Raw genomic sequence first — 19,351 nt, 5'->3', positions numbered from 1 at the left:
TAACTGTCACTGATTAATCAGCTCTGCATCTTCAAAGACTGCCTAGACTGGTGGCCATTTCAATAGGGACACGTGTGCCTGATACTCTGTCTTCTGTTCAACAGGTTCAAGCACAGCTTTTGCAGTTTGCAGCAAAAAACATTGGTCTCAACCCTGCACTATTGACCTCGCCAATCAATCCTCAGCATATGACGATGTTGAACCAGCTCTATCAGCTGCAGCTGGTAAGTGGGCAGATCCTTTCAGCTTCGAGAACTCAGGAAAAGTACCCACTGACATTTCCGTAGCTATGCCAGTGACATAGCCACTGACCAATAAAAGTCATTGATGCCATGCTTTCTTAATGTCAGGGAATGTCATTGAGACATTCATAAATTTTTTTAGACTATAAAAAAAAAATTAGGAAGTTTTGCACTTACGGGTGTTTTTCCTCAGCTTTGTGAATTCTCTGGCCCCTTCACAGAGCATCCCAGACCCTAACAGCAGGCATGTCCTTCAGCCTGGGCTCTCAGCTAGCCTTTCTCATCCAGAGTTTCCTATCAGAACCAGAGAGAGAACACAGAAATTCATTCAAGTGACAACTATCTAAATTCTTCAAAGGTGGTTCACATAAAGACTGTTCTGGAAGCTTGAAAGAGAAGTTACTTCATTACATATGGTAGATGCCTTTGAGATTAGGGTTTAATTCTCTCTCACAACACCTGTTAAGAAAGGCTGATGTAGCCTAATCTTGAAAGTTTTACAATTTAACATACCTTAAATTTTAAGTCTTCAACATCTAACTGTTTTTACCATAAAATGCCATGCCACCATATCTCTACATGCATACTGATTTATATACACTAAAGACCTTTCTGTAAAATATTGACACCTGCTTTATTTCGAAGTCTTGTCGAGCAACTTCATCTCCTAGAAAATGACCAGGAATCCTGAAGGAAGGGAAAAAAGGCCTCTGATAGACAAAAGCATTGATGCCAAGGCTTTCCTTACAGGAGAGCCCCAGGCCATGTTGGTCCTAACCCTTTACTGGCTGTTAAGACTCCGGTCTAACCAGCCTGAGGGTCCAGTTTTCCAGTAAGTAGCAGCATGGGATGGGAGGGGAAAAGTGCTCTGAGACGAATTGTGGTGTCAGGGAGAACACAGAGCTCAGAAAGTGGGGCCATGATCATCTTAGGCTCTCAGAGGCTGTTTCTTGGTCCATAAAATGGGAGACAGGGTGGGGGGCACACCTTGCAGCATGGTGGTAAGATTTCCCAGGACCTGAAAGTGCCATGAATAGGTGGTTCAAGCCCACAGGATTATTGCTTTTACTACCAACAGCAACAGAGACCCCTAACCTCAGAGATGGAGAAAGAAACAACCGTAAAATTCAGGTACATATTTAGAAAGCATATTATGTAGATATGTTGTTATAGAGGAAAATAGCTTTCTGCTCCTTGATAACACTGAAGACATGGCTATATTCTGACCTGAGACATAGTTATCATACTGATGTTCTAGAATCTCTTACTTATATGGTAAATTTTATTGACCCCTATAGTGTGAAAGGCATCAAGAAAATCTTTTTTTCCATTGAGGCATTTTATTTGCATGTATATATTATATCTCCAGAAAAAGAATCACAGGATTTTCTTTCCCTCCTGTGCATTTTCATCTTGCTACTTCATGTCCATGATGCCAGCTGAGCTTGTCAGCACAGTGAAACCAAACTGGCAGAACAGGAGATTATTCCACCATTTTTCTAGATCTTTGAGTTGTACATCCAATCTGTGGCTGATCACTCCACTCATGTTTAACCTGTGCCTGTGAGGTTCACAATTTTCCCAGCTGATAGACAAAAGCATTGATGCCAAAGCTCTCCTTACAGGAGAGCCCTGGGCCCTGTTGTCCCTAACCCGTTACTGGCTGTTAGACTCACAAGTTTGAGGGTCCAGTTTTCCAGTTAGTGAAGCCCCAGGCCCTGGAAACAAATGCTCTTAAAAATCATCAGTGATCTCAAATTTGCCAATATAACCGTGCTTCATGGTTGCAATTAGAAACTGAACTGTGACATTAGAGTATGGCCCTAGTAAGAGCCTGGCCTTCGCCTCTCTTTTCAGCACTGTTAATGTTCTTCAGAGCATCTGCCAGGACATTCGCATGCACCATTGTGGCGGCACAGAAAGATGGCAGAAAAAGCAAGAAAATTTTTTTTTTTTTTTTAAAGATTTTATTTATTTATTCATGAGAGACACACAGAGAGAGGCAGAGGGAGAAGCAGGCTCCATGCAGAAAGCTTGATGTGGAACTCGATCCCAGGACTCTAGGATCATGCCCTGGGCTGAAGGCAGCACTAAACCGTCGAGCCACCTGGGCTGCCCACGTTTTACATTTCCACCGGCCGCGCATGAGGGTTTCAATTCCTCCACAGCCCACCACTCGCAGTGTCCTTTAAAAAAAAAAAACAAAACAAAACAAAATGAAAGCTGCAGCCATCTCAAGAAAATCTTGAATTATGTTTAATATATTGTTTTACAAACTGTGCATATTGTTTTTAATTTTTTTTTTCAAAATAATTAGTAAAATAAGGTTTTGGTGTATCCTGAAGTTAAGTTTTAGGGCCTTTAAAGATTCACTTAAGTGGAATATTTTATTCCTCTATAATTTAGAGATTAATGAGGCATTTTTAATAGTATAGTCTTTACCTTTATTTGGATCCTGTTTTAATAAATCCTCTTGCTAAACACATGCTCAAAATTCCATGTTATAAGAAAATAATATATGAGAGGCAACCAGTATTTCGAAGTGACCAGATGATGAAACTTCTGCATGGGTGTGCAGAGGTGCTCACAGCCACTTAAGCTCGCTGGGCAGGCAGGGCCTGTGCCAGTAGTGCCACAGGCCAGGATTTAGGCTGCTGTCAGAGGACATCATCATGGGTCCCTGGCACTCACAAGCCTTGAATACATACTGCTTTGTGATTGTCTGGAATGGCCAGTCACTGCCATTCTGCCACAATCTGAGCCATTCTGGACAACTTTCATCTATATTACTTAAGAATTAAGAGTGTTTCATTTTCCCATCATTTCTTTTTCCTTTTAGTTTGTATGACTCAAGCAGAAGAATTATCTCTTCATTAACTGAGAAGTATTTGCTGACAAACCTCATTACCTACACTAAGCAGGGGTACTGACTGAATTACTTTATAAAAATCTATACGCTAGAAGGGTTTGGGAAAGACATTTCTCTTTCTAAGATTTTATTTATTTATTCATGAGAATACAGAAAGAGAGAGAGAGACAGAGACACAGGCAGAGGGAGAAGCAGGTTCCATGCAGGGAACCTGACGTGGGACTCAATCCCAGGTCTCCAGGATCACACCCTGGGCTGAAGGCAGTGCTAAACCGCTGAGCCACCCAGGCTGCCCAACATTTCTCTTTCTAAAAAATGCTTCCACCTCACAGTCTGCTTAAACCACAGTATGGTAAGGGGGACCAAGAATCTTGGCTCTTCTCTCTCTTTCTCTCTTTCTCTCTTTTTTTATTTTTTATTTTTTTAATTAATTATTTATTTATTTATTTATTTATTCAGAGAGAGTGAGAGAGAGGCAGAGACACAGGCAGAGGGAGAAGCAGACTCCATGCAGGAAGCCCGACGTAGGACTCGATCCCGGGTGTCCAGGATCACACCCTGGGCTGCAGGCGGCACTAAACCGCTGCGCCACTAGGGCCGCCCTCTCTTCTTTTTTCTTTTTTTTTTTTTTTTTTTTTTTCAAAGATTTTTAATTTATTTATTCATGAGAGAGAGAGAGAGAGAGAGAGAGGCAGAGACACAGGCAGAGGGAGAAGCAGGCTCCATGCACCGGGAGCCTGACGTGGGATTCGATCCCGGGTCTCCAGGATCGCGCCCTGGGCCAAAGGCAGGCGCTAAACCGCTGCGCCACCCAGGGATCCCTCTCTTCTTTTTTCAAATAGAAAAGTTGAATCATGTATTGATGGCCTTCTTACAATATTTTAACTCTGTGTCAACAGGCATACCAACGTTTACAAATCCAGCAGCAGATGCTACAGGCTCAGCGTAATGTTTCCGGACCTATGAGACAACAGGAGCAGCAAGTAGGTATCACCTGGGGGGTATAGCTGGACCCCTAGCTCTCGTCTTCCCTGATCTGAAGATGCTAAATGGCAAACTATTACGTTGTCATTGACTTTTCTCTTGCTAAGCCTCCCCTTTTAGCAGTCTCGGGGTCACCTTGGCTTGGGAGCAGGTTGGCCCAGCCAGCAGAGAGTGAATGCCCTGGGTCTGCAGACAAGTAACAGGCGCCACTTTGGAACCTTTTCCAACTCACATCTCTGCCATCAGGTTGCGCGCACAATCACTAACCTGCAGCAGCAGATCCAGCAGCACCAGCGCCAGCTGGCCCAGGCCCTGCTCGTGAAGCCGCCGCCGCCCCCGCCGCACCTGTCTCTGCACCCCTCTGCAGGCAAATCGTCCATGGACAGCTTCCCCCCCCACCCCCAGGCCCCCGGCCTGCCTGACCTGCAGACCAAAGAGCCGCAGTCTTCACCCAGCACCTTTGCTCCTTACCCTCTAGGTGAGTCCCGGCGGTGGGACCCACCGCTCCCCACAACAGGCTGGCGCTCTGCTGGGGCTTCCTGGTAAGGGGGCAGCACCGGCCGTTCTTCCGCAGAGCAAAATTCTGCTATGGCCATACTTTCCAGGATAAAATCTTTTAAAGTAGCACCAGTGAAAGCCCCAGAATTCCCTTATTTCTATTGTTGACTCAGTTTGTTCTATTCCTGGTTTATGCTTTTTTAGCAGCCACCATCCTCCAACCTAACTGCAGGGATGAGTTTATAATGGTTTTACTAATAAAGGTTTTAGATTTTTACAAATCAGAGACTTCTTGGAAAGCAGAGGAGTTGTCCATACACATCCTGTAGTGTAGAAGATGGTTTGTATAGCCTGCCAAATCCATATGACTGTGTTGACCTGTAGGAAGCGTGCTCAACACATGAAACCCTCAGGTCAACAAAAGAAACGATGCTGCCTTCCAGGTCAGACAAGCCAGCCGGGAGGGATTTGTTACAGGTGATGTAACTGCATTTAGTAATGAGGAAATGTCATGGGGAGGTATATGTCAGTAAATCAATTATACGTGTGAAACAATTTGACGTAAGAATCCAGAAACTGGTAGAAGTTCTCAGGCTTGTCTGTCAGTTGGCTGTTAGTGTGAAGCTACAGGACAAAGGGAACCAGAAACCCAGGAAATAAATATCCAAAGGAGCAAAAGCCAGAGTTGCATAATAGTGAGTTTGCTACTGGCTGATGGTCCTCTTTCCATGATACTGCCCTGAAAAGAGCCATAAATCGTACGACCACATTCTCTTGACGTGCAGTTGATGTGATATGTCCATAATATGAACCTGATGAATGTGATCATCCTGTCCCTCTCTCATTGCCCCTTGCTCACAGCCCTTTATATGCACAGAGGAGGACAGTCTGGTGACTAAGGTCTGGCTGGGGAGATGCCCACCACACCAGGTCCCAGCTCCACCAGGACTGGCTCAGCACTTCCTTGGGTGACTTGCTTGACTGGCTCTGCCTCAATTCTAAAATGGAGATACTTACCTCATGGGGTCCTTTAAAGATTGAATTAATACGTGAAGTTCTCAGGATAGTGCCCTTTGTGAGACATGTTTAGGAGTCCTTTCAGAAACAGTTTCTGTTGTCTGTTACTCTAAAACACTTCTGCTTCAGCTTTCTAGTGTCCATCTGGCCTCTCAACCTATTTTTGGAGAATAAAGTACACTAATCTCTCCTTTTAAGGATTTTTCCTTAGCACACATGAAAGCATTAGTAGAGTGACTCTTCAAAATTGGATGAAAAATATTTTGATAATATTTTATAATATTCACATTAGACTTATAAATGTATTAAAAATAAGTAGCAAGACACCTGGCTGTCTCAGTCAGTAGAGCATGTGACTCTTGCTCTCGGGGTTGTGAGCTCAAGCCCCACATTGAGTGTAGAGGTTACACAGAGTCTCCTTGCTCTGCTGTCTCTTGACTGCTGGGATTTGTCATCCACACGGGAAGATCAGGCATAGAATAATGAAAACCTTCATAGGCAGTGCTGCAGAGAAGGGAAAGCTTGTGTTCACCTTAAGTGGTGAAGGAAGAACCCAGTGCAGGAGCTAAGCTTGGATCCCAGATGAGCTGGACTTTAGTGACAAGAGCCTGGAACAGAGGAAAGGGAGTGTCCAGGGTGGTCGTGCTAAGTTGTGGGTGGGGGTCCACATATGAGCATGCAAGTTGGGGAGATAGGTTCAGGCCAAGCATTTTAAAGGCCAGGCCAGAGCCCAGCCTTGTTGTCCACTCACCTGACTGGATCTGTACAAATGGAAGTAAAGATTGCCATCCGTGTGAACCCCACACAGGCAGCCCCAGGCAGCATCTAACATGCACAGACATTTTGTTTCATCTGCAGAGTTGTGTGTGTATTTGCCACTATCCCCACCAGGCCCACTTCATAGCCACTGGGCCCCTGTATGCATTTGACTTGGCCATCACGGATTTAAAGCCAAGAACAAACCTGATTGATACTTTGCTTAGGAGTACAGATTAACTTTGACTCATGTACCAAGATGTACAGTCTGTGGATCCTAGGGTGCGCACCTGCCAAGTATTCTCCACCAGCTGAGCATTCAGTCCAGCTCGTAACTGGTGGCCCCATCAGGGACTCTTTATCATCCTCCTCCCTCTCCTTAGTAACCTGGCACGGTGTTGCCAGATACAGCAGCAGGTTCTTTAGCTGTGAGAAAGAAAACCCAGGGTTGGCATGCACTCCAGCTGGGGGCAGGCAGCAGTCCCCGATGCTCTCCAATAGGTCAAGTCCTTAAAATGAGTTTGATATTTAAAGTCCTGAAGAGCAGACTTTTAGTAAAGTAAGTTCACTCAAAGTGGAATTGCGTTATTGCTACTAGATTGTTCTGGAGGTGCTACTTTAGAACACTGTCAGAACTCTGAAAGAGTTATATTGATCTGGTGAGTTTCCCTAAGATATCCTAAGATCAAAAAAGATTTTCCAAATTGTCTGGACTTGCACTGTCTTTCTGTGGGTACTGAGGAGCACTGGGACCATGTTTAACTCTGAAACGTGTGAAATGGAGAGTTGTTGGTCTTACTTAATCAGAGAATGTTCATTTCCATTTCACCTTAATTCAGGAATAATGTTCCTGGAAACTTAACATGTTGTTTAAAAGACAAAAGTTTTTCTTTCTACCAGCATTAAAAGTTAGAGTGAAGTATGTGGCCATGAGTTAAGACTTGGATTGATTCTCCAGGAGAGCTTTAGAATGCAATAAAATCTAGAGGAAGAGTAGGCATATGCTAACAGCATTTCTATTTTTAGCTGGACTGAACCCAAACATGAATGTCAACAGCATGGACATGACTGGTGGTTTGTCGGTGAAGGACCCGTCCCAGTCCCAGTCACGTCTCCCTCAGTGGACACACCCCAACCCGATGGACAACTTACCCGGTGCTGCTTCTCCCCTCGATCAGAACCCCAGCAAGCATGGTATGTCTAAGCTGGGGTGCCTGTGGCCCAGCCATGCCTGTTCCAACTGCTGACTCTCCAGGTGTAGAGCATACTCATTCTATCACTCCCACTGAGTCTCTTGTCTAAGAATTCGATCACAGAGTGTGTAATCTGGGCTGTGGTCAAACTTTCTGAAACCTCAATCTTCAGGTCTTTGCTATAAACCCAGCCGGAGTTGAAAATACCCCAGGGCAACAAAGAACATTGGTCATAGTCTGCATATTTGTTATTGATACCTGTGTTCTTCAATAAAAAATTTGTCTACTGAGAAAAAAATTTTTCAATAAAATGATGAAACACAATAGAAAATCAAATGCTTAAAAAAAAGAAGCAAAAGTGCTGATAACTAGAGGAGGTGACCTCACTATTAAGCATTAACTTTAGCTCCCAGTTTCCTGATAGCATAAATAGGGAAAATGTAATAGACATATGATTCTTTCTTGATATAAATATTCTAAAAGGAAAAACAAAAATTAATAACCGTTAATTCTACAAGAAAATCCTCACACGCTACCGGGGCACCTTCCTGGCCTTGGCAGGAGAGCATAATCGCCTCTGGCAGGGCGGTCCAGTCCAGAAGATAAGGGCTCTGTGTTCACACACCCAGTGTGTCCTTACAGAGGGAGGGCAGGACACACACAACTGCAAAGTCCATAGCTAACTACAGAGACTCATAAGCTGGCCCAGAATGGCACAGGCCTGCTTTCAATGGTATGGGTTTGTGTTTTATCAAGGTTTCCAACTTGAGAAACTAAAATGGTTCTTAAGGAATTTTGTTTGGTCTTGGAGTGCCTGGATGGCTCAGTGGGTGGAGCATGCGACTCTTGGTCTCAGTTTGTGAGTTTGAGGCCCATGTTGGGGTTGAGATCACTTAAAATCTTAAAAAAATAAAAAGAGGGGGGCCTCAGTGGCTCGGTTAGGCGTCTGCCTTTGGCTCAGGTCAAGATCCCCGGGTCCTGAGATGGAGCCCTACATCAGGCTCCCTGCTCAGCCGGAAGTCTGCTTCTCCCTCTCCCTCTGCCCCTCCCCACTACTCTTGCACTCTCTCGCTCACTCGCGCTCTCTCTCTCAAATAAATAAAATATTTTTTAAAAATAAGTAAAACAATTTCAGTCTTTCACAGATGAAGTTTGGGCTAACCAAAATGGTTACTTATCTTTAGAGAGTGCTGGACAAACCAAGTCTGATGGTTCATGTACCTCTGAAAGGGGCGGGGCCCAGTGCCTAGTAGTGAGGGTCAGGAGCTCCCATGTTCACTCAGCTCTTTGTTTCCCACTGTCCCCACAGGTGCTATCCCTGGAGGTCTAAGCATTGGGCCTCCAGCTAAGTCCTCCATCGACGACTCCTATGGCCGGTACGATTTAATCCAGAACAGTGAGTCACCAGCCAGTCCTCCTGTAGCTGTTCCCCATAGCTGGTCACGTGCCAAATCTGACAGTGATAAAATCTCCAATGGCTCCAGCATCAACTGGCCCCCAGGTAAGAGTGTGCAACGCTTCTGTGCAGCAGCAGATCAGAGCTGCCCCAAGCCTGAGGAGAGCAACTCTGCTCCAGAGAAGCCAGGATCTGAACTAAGAGTCCTAGAAACACGAACCCCATAGCTTTGGCTTTTCCCCTAGAAATCTGTTTGTCACACAGATTTGGGAAGTGGTTAGCACCCAGCGTTTTTCTGTAGTCCCTCAGTTCAGTGAGGGGAGTGGAAGGAGAATGGATGCTGTATCTCATCTGGCCAGACTGTTTCTAGACTCCACACCATCTGAACACTCTCTTAATGTGGCCACTATAATCCCTACTTCTAGCTTGTTCCAAAGGGTGGGTGATTTACTGAAAGAAAGTGAAGGATGTGTCTTCTATTCTAACTAGCAGATTATAAGAATTTCCATGAATTATCATGAAGGAGTGTGAAGATATTGTATTACTCATGTTTTGATTTCCATTTTGTTTGGAATTTTCCAGAATTCCATCCTGGAGTTCCATGGAAAGGACTTCAGAATATTGATCCCGAGAACGACCCCGACGTCACTCCTGGAAGCGTCCCCACTGGGCCCACCATTAATACCACCATACAGGACGTCAACCGCTACCTCCTCAAGAGTGGAGGTGAGGAGAGCGGGACTCGACCTGCTTGGCACAGAAGGCCTCCTACGTGCGTTCAGAGGCGCCAGGGTGGTGTGCGGGCTGTGGGGCAGGGATGCTGTGAGACACATCTGTGAGCACTTCTCACCATCTGGAGATAGTGCTAATGGTGAAAATGGAGATTGATTTGCTGGATTTATGAACACATCCTTTCTGAGCCCTGTGCCAGTACATCCCGATATTAACCATTAAGCTTCTCAGTGAACAGGTTCCCACTTAAAATTTATTGAAACTGCAGGCAGATTGACCCCTTACTTACTTCTCCACCCCAATCTGTTTCCTTCCACAACGTCTGGTAAAAAAGTCTGAAATCCGTCCCCAGCACTGTGTTCCTGGCACAATCGTGGTGCTAGATCTGGGCTCACCCTGTGTCAGCCTTGGACCCAGCAGGAGGAAGTGAGGAGCTAGCTGTGATGATGGAGGCATACATGCCGCTGTCAGGCATGATGCTGAGAAGGGTAGACGGAGCAGCTCTGGAAGTGCCCACCCTGATACAGTGGCAGTGCCGACATCCAAATAGTGGGAGGGAATAGCTAGGCTGCCACAGAGGCTCATCCCCAGTAAGACCACTCGGTCCCAGAATGTTAATTCGGGTTTCCCACTTAAAGTGAGACTGGGAGAGAAAGGTAGGGTTCTTTAAAGTGATAGGCTTCTAGGTGTTGCTGTGGTTTGGGTAGAAAGCCAGCAGAAGTACGGATCATCCTGTTCAATGTTGTGCATGCCTCGCTTCCTAGAGCAGCCCTGCTGTTGGGGACAAAGGAGTGGTACAGGGGACAGGAAGTGGAGCCTGTGTGAGATGCCAGGGGGCAGGGTGAGTCACAAGCAAGCAGTCAGACTCAGCCCCCAGTGCTTGTCCCTGTAAGTGTGGCAGCAGGGTCATGTCACAGCAGGAGTGTCCGTTGGGGTATTTTGAGGATCTTGGGCAGGTGTGAACAGACTGCGCTGACCCAGGTATTGAAAGACCCCAGAAAGAGTTGAGGTTACTCAGCGTAGCACAGAGCTTCCTGCTAGTGCCCTGTGGGTCCTCTAGTGGTCCCCTGGAGCATTGCAGGTGACCTCCACATTTGCACAAGCGTGCCATGATGTGACAAAGGCGGCCTAGAGAAGTAGGTGAATTCTAAGGGCAGGTTGCAAGCAGCTGTCCTCCAGTCCAGCGTGGCTGAGACAGAGATAGGCAGATAGAGGCACTGGTGTCAGGATAAGATGAGAAAGCGCAGTCTCCAGCTCCAAGGTAAAGAGTTAGGCAGCGGTCCAGCCTGGGCACCTCGAAGCTCACGTGATGTCATGTGACTTCTGGGGGCTGTCAGTGGCCAGTCTTAGGCAGCTCCCACCAGGCTCCTGCATGCCCTGGAGAACCGTTGGTTCTCTGCTCCTTTGCCCCTCGTGGTTCATTATTTGGAGAAGAGGAACATACAGAACTTCTCTGTACATAGATTTGGTATGTAATAATGCCACTGCCACAGTCCAGTAGGATGGCAAAGGCCAGACCTTGCTGACCGCCTCTCTCTAGAGTGTGATGTGCTGCTCCCCACACGCAAGGAACTTCCAGGCAGCCCCTTTAGCTGACCTTCCTCAGAGATTGAGCCACAAAAGCCATCTTTATATATTTATATATATATATATATGTATATATAATATATATAAAGTATACATACATATATACATACATATATATATACTTTTTAAATCTTTTTTATTTTTTATATATTTTTTTAAATTTATTTATTCATGAGAGACAGAGAGAGAGAGAGGCAAGGGCACAGGCAGGCAGAGGGAGAAGCAGGCTCCATGCAGGGACCCCAACGTGGGACTTGATCCTGGGACTCCAGGACCACACCCTGGGCCGAAGGTGGTGCCAAACCTCTGAGCCACCCAGACGTTCCTTAATTTTTACACTTTTTTAAAAAAAATTTTTTTGAAGTAGGCCCCACACCCACCGTGGAGCTTGAACTCATGACCCTGAGATTGAGAGTCACACGCTCCCCCAAGTGAACCAGCCATATGCTCCAGTTTTGCTTTTTTTTTTTTTTTAAATTTTTAAATAATCTCTACACCAGACATGGGACTCAGACCCACAATCCCAAGATCAAGAGTTGCATGCTTCACCAACTGAGCTGACTGCTTTCCCCACCCACCCCCAGCTATCGTACTTTTGACTAAACAGCTTGACCTTAAAAACAGAGAGAAAGCCCCCGACACCATTATATAAAACAAAAGGTCAGGGATCCCTGGGTGGCGCAGCAGTTTGGCGCCTGCCTTTGGCCCGGGGCACGATCCTGGAGACCCGGGATCGAATCCCACGTCGGGCTCCCAGTGCATGGAGCCCGCTTCTCCCTCTGCCTGTGTCTCTGCCTCTCTCTCTCTGTGTGTGACTATCGTAGATTAAAAAAAAAAAAGTCAGAATGTTGGGGCCAGGCGGGAAGGGAAACTCCTCAAGATGGCGGATACCCCAAAATGGCTGAGGTTCCTGTCACCACCTCCACTTGGGACGCCAATGGACCAATGACCTGCTGACAGCTTGACGCAGACCCTTACACCTCCCCTTTGGACTTCCCCAACCGAACCCAATGCCCTTCAAACCCCAGAGGAGGAAGTCACCTTTGACTGGTCGAATTGCAATCCTTCCTTTGCATAGTGAGGGTCACTCTGACTGGTTGGATTGCAATCCTTCCATTGCATGGTGAAAGTCGCTCTGACTGGTCGGCTTGCAATCCTCCCTTTGCAGATGAGCCAACCAATAGGAAACCGTTCTGCCTTACAACGTTATGTAAACCCCCTACCACCTTGTCTTGGCGTGACTTCCCGGACTCACTCTCTTTCCCCCGTGAGTCGTGGAACCTCGCCCGAGGGTGCCTGCAATAAAATCTGTTCTTGGAAAAAAATAAAATTAAAAAAAAAAAAAAAGAACAGAGAGAAAAAAAAAATCAAGAAACTGTGCCCTAGGAGGAAAACAAGGAGAATAGCCATTAACCTCTTGATACTGGCTTATTTATTTTATATATTTTTTAATGCAGCTTTCTGTTTTTTTCTGTCAAGTATCAATTATAGTAGGTGTCGCCTTAATTTGCATTTTTGTTTTTCATTTATTGCCATTAAGTTCTGAATTGATACTAAAATTCACATGTTTACAGTATTTGTTTGGATGGTGGGTACAGCTATAATCTGTATGAAGTGAACATTAACCAGGATGGTGAAGTACAGTCATGCCATTTCATAGCATTGAGTAGAGCACTGTTGAAATCTAAGCACTCCATTGTTAAATTAAAAAAAAATAACACAGGAGCACTTTGGTGGTTCAGTGGTTGACCATCTGCCTTTGGCTCAGGGCAAAATCCCAGGGTCCTGAGATCGAGTCCTGCATTGGGTTCCCCTCAGGGAGCCTGCTTCTCTCTCTGTGTGCCTCTCATAAATAAATACAATCTAAAAATAAATAAATAAATACCACAGAAGGCTAAATAAATAATCTCTAATCTTGGGATCTTGGGGTGATTATATTTTGTTGGTAAATGGAAGAGGGGAGTTTAAGATGTAAGCTTAAGATACCAGTAGGACTGTTTTGTTTTGTATTTAATTGCAGACCTATAGATTACAAATCAGTTTTAATGTTCATGAGTTCTAGTGCCCTCATTCTAAGGAGATCCATCACCGTAGGGCAGCTGTAGACAGCTGTGCAGGTTACACACTGCGCAAGTCTGAGAGGTCCCCCATGGTAGTCTCTGTGAAGGGTATTCCTGAGGTTGTTTGGTGCACCTCCCTGGGTGGGGGGCCCTTCCATGTCTTGTGAGATTCTGTTTGTGGAACTAAATATGACAAGCAGACTGTCATATGCTCATGTCCCACACATCGGTGGAGTCACTTTCCTAATCACAAGAGCTCTGATTCTGTCCTGTTCTAACCCTGTCAGCACTGCTTGACCCTCCTTGTTCCCCAGCTTTCTACTCTCCCCAGAGAAACCTGGGAGGTGGAGCGGGGGTTGACCTGGAGACTCCGGACAGCAGGGAGCCAAGCAGGGGCAGCCACACCCGCCAGCCTCCCTCCCAGGCGCATGAGCGGGTGTTTGCACAGGAGGGGTCTGCGGCTGGGGATACAGTCCTTTAGCCCCTGCACGGGGCTTGCCTCATGCCCATGTCAGAAGGGAGAGCCTGGATGGGAGCTGGTGGACACCTGAGACTTTTGGATCAGAATGAAGTGCTGGTCTTCCTACAGAAAAATGTGTAACAAAAAGCTTGGAGTTTCTTGGTTTTTAGCTTTGTGAATATTGTTTGAGGCGTGAAAAGATAGGGAGCACCGTGTACTATGAGTTTCATTCTCCTTGGGAGGGAGTTCGTGAGATCGGTTCACACCCCGGATGGTTCTCTGCATTCTGCTGCACATCCTTGTCTCTCCCGCCTGGAGCCCTGCTTCTGAGAGGCTGCTTCTACCTCCTGGCCTCCCTGCCTGCTGGGCCCCGGGACCTGCCTGCCCAGGCCGTGCCCCCATCCGTGTCACGCCCGTATTGTCAGCCCCCGACCAAAACTGGCCCCTTCGGAGGAGACCCCCTCTTGGCGGGTGGCACTTTCACACCTCCAGGCACAGGGGCTGCCCCAGTGCACCCACCGCCGCCTCTCTCAGTGCCATGTCTGCTTCTGCAGGGTCCTCCCCACCGTCATCTCAGAGTGCCGCGCTGCCTTCCTCGAGTGCCTGGCCGCTCAGTGCCTCCGGCTACGGTCGCTCTTTCAGCAGCATCGCGCCCGCGCCCAGCATTGCAGGTACGCACTGGCCTCCCCTGACGTCTGCCCACTCAGCCCGGAGCCAGGGGGCCATGTGGTGTGACGGAGAGGGGGCCTGGGCACCTCTGCCCACACAGACCCGCACCCTTTCTCTGCCCTCCCCGTGGTTAAAAGGAGGACATGAGGGCTCAGAATGTGCAGACAACGTCTGCACGGAATTCGATGGAGGAGACAAGAGTAGGTCCCAGGAAGTATGGCCACGTCCCATCACTCGGATCAGTGCTGCGCCTGGATTATTTCTTTGTTACCCTAGACTTTTAGAAGTCCTTAAAGTAAGAAATATCTTTTAGACTCAGTACATTTCTGTATTCCTTCAAACCTTGTCATGCAGACTTTTTTAAACCAATGTAAGGATGCTGTTGGAATTCCTATAATATTAGTACCTGGGGAAGAAAGTCGTTTTGATATAGTTTAGCATCCTTTTTTTCCCCACACTCCAGTCAATTTAATATTTTAATTTTAATCCCAGCATGGTTAACACACAGCTTCAGGTGTAAATACAGTGATTCAACATATAGTTTAGTTAGAATCTTACTGAAAAAAAGAGAACCTCTCGGGGGCAGCCCCTGTGGCGCAGCGGTTTGGCGCCACCTGCAGCCTGGGGTGTGATCCTGGAGACCCGGGATCGAGTACCACATCGGCTCCCTGCATGGAGCCTGCTTCTCCCTCTGCCTGTGTCTCTGCCTCTCTCTCTGTGTCTATGAATAAATAAATAAACTCTTTAAAAAAAAGAGAGAGAACTTCTGGACTATTTCATTCCTTCTAATGTTTATTAGTTCTGACATTTACAGAGGAGATGTATGTAGACCTCTAATACTTCCATGATCATTTAGCTAAAGAGAAGGGCTACTTTCCCTGAATCTCCAGCAGTTTTTCTGGCATTTTTGTTTTTCTCATCAGTGACAACTTCACTAAGATTAGCATTTGTTTGAAGTCACGGTGGCTAGGGGTGGAGGGGAACTTCATGCAGAGTTTGTGTTGGCCTGGTCGCTGCGGTGCTATTCAGAGACCACAGCGACAGCGACCACTCTGCCGCCAGCACTTCCTGTCCTGGTCACGCGGGGCGGGTGAGGCAAGCCTGGCACATGTCCAGGTGTGTGCACATCCCAACCAAGCCCTGGGTTCCAGAAACACCAGAGCTCAGAGTCATTACCAGTTTGTTTTTTCCTCCCAGTGAGCCTTCTTCCCCCAGTGGAGGTACTAAGATGCCAAACGCTCAGCCCCTGGCAGCTAGGCCACATGCGTCCATTTCTACCATGTGGCCCAGCAGGCTCATCTCAAAGTTGTGGGTTGTCAGGAGGTGTTGCCTTGAAAAGGGTCTGTGATACCTAAAGAAATAGCTTAAAAGATCTACATGTTAGGCTTTGATCTTGATTAATTTGTTCCATTATAAAATGCTTGTCCCAGTAGAATATGTCAATAAGTTAACTTTAACCTCAAACTACAGAAATGCTGTTTTCCGTGGCAAACTTGATTCTGGCACACTTAGCAAATTCGTATCAGAAGTCCTGGCGAGGCTTCCTCTGGACACAGGGCACAGCCACAGTCTCTGGGCCGGGATTCAAGAGGACACATACCCCATGGTTCTCATGCGGGCACGTATTACTTGGTATTGTCCACTGGTGCCAGAGAGCACTTTGTACGTTTCCCAGAGTCTGAGGGGGCTTTTCTTCTCTGTCTTCTTCTGCATCTCTGCCTTTCTAGGTAAACTGTCAGACATGAAATCGACGTGGTCCTCTGGCCCTGCCTCCCACACGCAAGCCTCTCTATCTCATGAACTGTGGAAGGTGCCCAGAAACACTACTGCACCCACAAGGCCGCCTCCAGGGCTAAGCAATCCCAAGCCTTCCTCCACCTGGGGAGCCAGCCCCCTCGGCTGGACCAGCTCCTACTCCTCGGGTACGCAAATGGGGCAGGTTGGAGGGGCACGGGGGCTCGGGGCCTGCTCGGTTTGCCCTTTAGGGATGAGTATGCCTGTTATCTTGTCCTCTTGCTGCTCTGTAAGGACGGCTGTCCCCACCCCTAGAACCCAGGAGGGCCTAGGACAGGCCAAGGCACTCTGCACTGTCAGGGCAGCCATCTGCGCAGCGCTCCAGCTGCCATGGTTTTCACCTCCATCCTGGGCTCCAGTGTGTCCTGAGGCAAGCGGTCCTGGCAGTCACAGCACCCCTCCAGGGGCCACGCTGAGCCCTTGGAGGAGGTACATTCAGCCAGCACAAAGGGCTCAATTGCCACTTTGGTATTTACTTCTCCACAACATTTCACTGGAGCAAGGGGCTTTCCAGGCCAGGAACAAAACCAGGCCTCCAGTGTGAACTGGCTACTGCATCCCAGGGCTGCCGTTCTGCTGGCCTCCATCAGCACCCTCCCCCAAGCTGCAGGCGTGGAAGACATGTGCTGGGAACTTAAGCTGAGTTTGAAACCAGTTGCAAATAATTTGAAAATTGCCGTCGCCTGTAATAGTCCTGTGGGTCTGCTGTATTAGCACCCAGCATTCAGAGCATTGATTCTAAGGGGCGTGGGGGCAGAGGAGGAGACGGGACCCCCAGGGGCTCACCTCAGCAGGAATTGTGGTTTTGGGTTCACCAAACCAAAAAGATAACATGGGTTTTCAAAGGTTGAGAAAGACTTAGAGCTAGCAGTGGCAGTCTGGGTCTGTGCTACCGTACATGTTAGCAAGAAGCCTCTGGTGGCCGTGCTGACCAGGCTCTCCCTTGGCTCATGCAGGTTCCGCATGGAGCACCGACACCTCAGGACGGACAAGCAGCTGGCTCGTTCTCCGCAACCTCACGCCCCAGGTACAGGCACCTGCCGAGGGGGTCACCAAGCAGGCAGGTTCCCACTGCCCCCCATGCATGCTGGCCTCCGTGCAGGGGGCCCTCACGGGGTCCCAAAGGTGGTGTGGGCAGCCACAGGCAGACAGGCCTGTGTTCCTGGCAGATTGTTTACGTTTTACTCTTTTGAGGCTTAAAGAGTCTACCTTTTAGACAGAGTCACTTGCCTTTAATTATACCCACTGAAGACTCATTTGTCCTGCACTCCCCTTTCCCGGGGTCTGGGGCTGTGGGGCTGCCAGGAACCAGGGGCTCTGTGTGATGTATCCCAGCTGGCTGGGTGGGGAGGCCACAACCAAAATGGGGTCTTTACTTTCTCCTCATTTTTGGAATTCACGAAATATAACTGAAACATCCAGTATTAAAAAGTACATGGTAAATGACAAGGCATAAATGGTTAAAATCATAAAGTCCTCCACACTAAGCCGTTTGAAAGACGGACAATTTCCCAGTGTTTAGTACACCAGGGTCATATACGTTTTCTTTAAGAATGTCGTGGAAGAAGTCCCAGGAAGCTCGTTACCGCCCCCTTTGCTTCCTCAATCAGATCGATGGCTCTACCCTGCGGACACTGTGTTTGCAGCACGGGCCTCTCGTCACATTCCACCTGAACCTGACTCAAGGCAACGCCGTGGTCCGCTACAGCTCCAAGGAGGAGGCCGCCAAGGCCCAGAAGTCCCTGCACATGTACGTCTCTTGGCCGCTACTCGGCTGCCCCATGGCCTAGCATGTCCTGGCAGCACTAAGTTCTGGTGTCATGTGTGCTCCAGGGGCTGCTGTGAGAAAGCACCACAGGCAACAGACATTGCCTCTCAATTCTGGAGGGTGTCAGCAGGGGCAGTTCCTTCTAGGGCTCCTCTCCTGGGCCTGCAGACAGCTGCCCTCTTCCTGTGTCCTCACATGGTTGCCTCTTTGATGTGTGTGTGTCCTAACTCCCCCTTCTTAGAAAGACACACATCATAGTGGGTCAGGGTCCACCCTGATGAGCATCTTTTCTTTCCATTACCTGTGTAAAGAGCTACCTCCAAATATAGGCACAGCTGAAGTGCTGGGGGCTAGAGCTCCCATGTGGGGACTCGGGGGTCATGATCCATGCCGCAGCAGGTATCTCATGACGCATCTCTCTTCTGCTGTGGAGTTGTCGCGGCCACGCCCCCCACTAGGGAGAGGTCCCCAAAAGCATGCACATTGAGTGCAGTGACAGAAGGAAGACGCTCTCTCCACCAGGTAGCACCAGGCATGTGACCCATCTTCCAGCCACCTCCCCCCACTGATTACAGGATGCCCTTGGTAAGATGTGTGAGTGGATGTACTCAGCGACAGCACTGAAGCAGTGGGATTGCTGAATCACACGGTGGTTCCATTTTTAATTCTCTGAGGAACTTCAGGAGTAGCTGAACTAATTCCTTATTCCCACCACCAGTGCACAAGGGTCCTCTTTTCTGCACATCCTCACCAACACTTGTTATATTTGTCTGTTTGAGTCTAGCCATTCTAACAAGTGTGAAGTGATTATCTCGTTGGGTTTTGATTTGTATTTCCCTGATGATCAGCAGTGTTGAGTATCTTTTCATATACCTGTTGGCTGTTTGTATGTCTTCTTTGGAAAAATGTCCAGTTCTTCTGCTCATCTTTTAATCAAGTTGTTTGGGCTTTTTTCGTTGTTATTGAGCTACATGATTCTCTATATATTTTAGATATTAACCACACCAAATAAATGGTTTGTGAATATTTTTTCATTCCGTAGGTTGTCTTTTCATTATATTGACAGTTTCCTTTGCTGTGTAGAAGAGCTTTAGTTTGATGTAGTCCTACTTGTTGATTTTTCTTCTTTTGTTACTTGTGCTTTTATTTATTTTTTAATTTTTATTTATTCAAGTAATCTCTATGCACAGCATGGGACTCCACTCACAACTGCAAGATCAAGAGTCACACACTAGGGGCATCTGGGTGGCTCAGTCAGCTAAGCATCTGCCCTCAGATCATGATCCCGGGGTCCTGGGATGGAGCCACACATCAGGCTCCCTGCTC

General features: G+C 47.4%; 1 protein-coding gene across 3 annotated transcripts in view; it reads left to right on the top strand.

Annotated features, from left to right (window-relative positions):
* Positions 1–19,351, top strand: part of TNRC6C (trinucleotide repeat containing adaptor 6C) — a 104,331-nt gene that overhangs the window by 80,292 nt on the left and 4,688 nt on the right. For all 3 annotated transcript variants that reach the window (XM_038546472.1, XM_038546473.1, XM_038546474.1), the window contains 10 exons: positions 105–224; positions 4,011–4,094; positions 4,342–4,573; positions 7,393–7,560; positions 8,869–9,060; positions 9,538–9,681; positions 14,349–14,465; positions 16,191–16,385; positions 17,214–17,284; positions 17,868–18,007. In XM_038546472.1, the coding sequence (XP_038402400.1) occupies positions 105–224; positions 4,011–4,094; positions 4,342–4,573; positions 7,393–7,560; positions 8,869–9,060; positions 9,538–9,681; positions 14,349–14,465; positions 16,191–16,385; positions 17,214–17,284; positions 17,868–18,007 (1,463 nt within the window). The remainder of the gene's footprint in view (positions 1–104; positions 225–4,010; positions 4,095–4,341; positions 4,574–7,392; positions 7,561–8,868; positions 9,061–9,537; positions 9,682–14,348; positions 14,466–16,190; positions 16,386–17,213; positions 17,285–17,867; positions 18,008–19,351) is intronic.

The sequence above is a fragment of the Canis lupus genome, chromosome 9 (genome assembly GCF_011100685.1).
Source record: "Canis lupus familiaris isolate Mischka breed German Shepherd chromosome 9, alternate assembly UU_Cfam_GSD_1.0, whole genome shotgun sequence".
NCBI lineage: Eukaryota > Metazoa > Chordata > Mammalia > Carnivora > Canidae > Canis > Canis lupus.
This window is presented reverse-complemented; position numbering and strand designations above follow the sequence as displayed.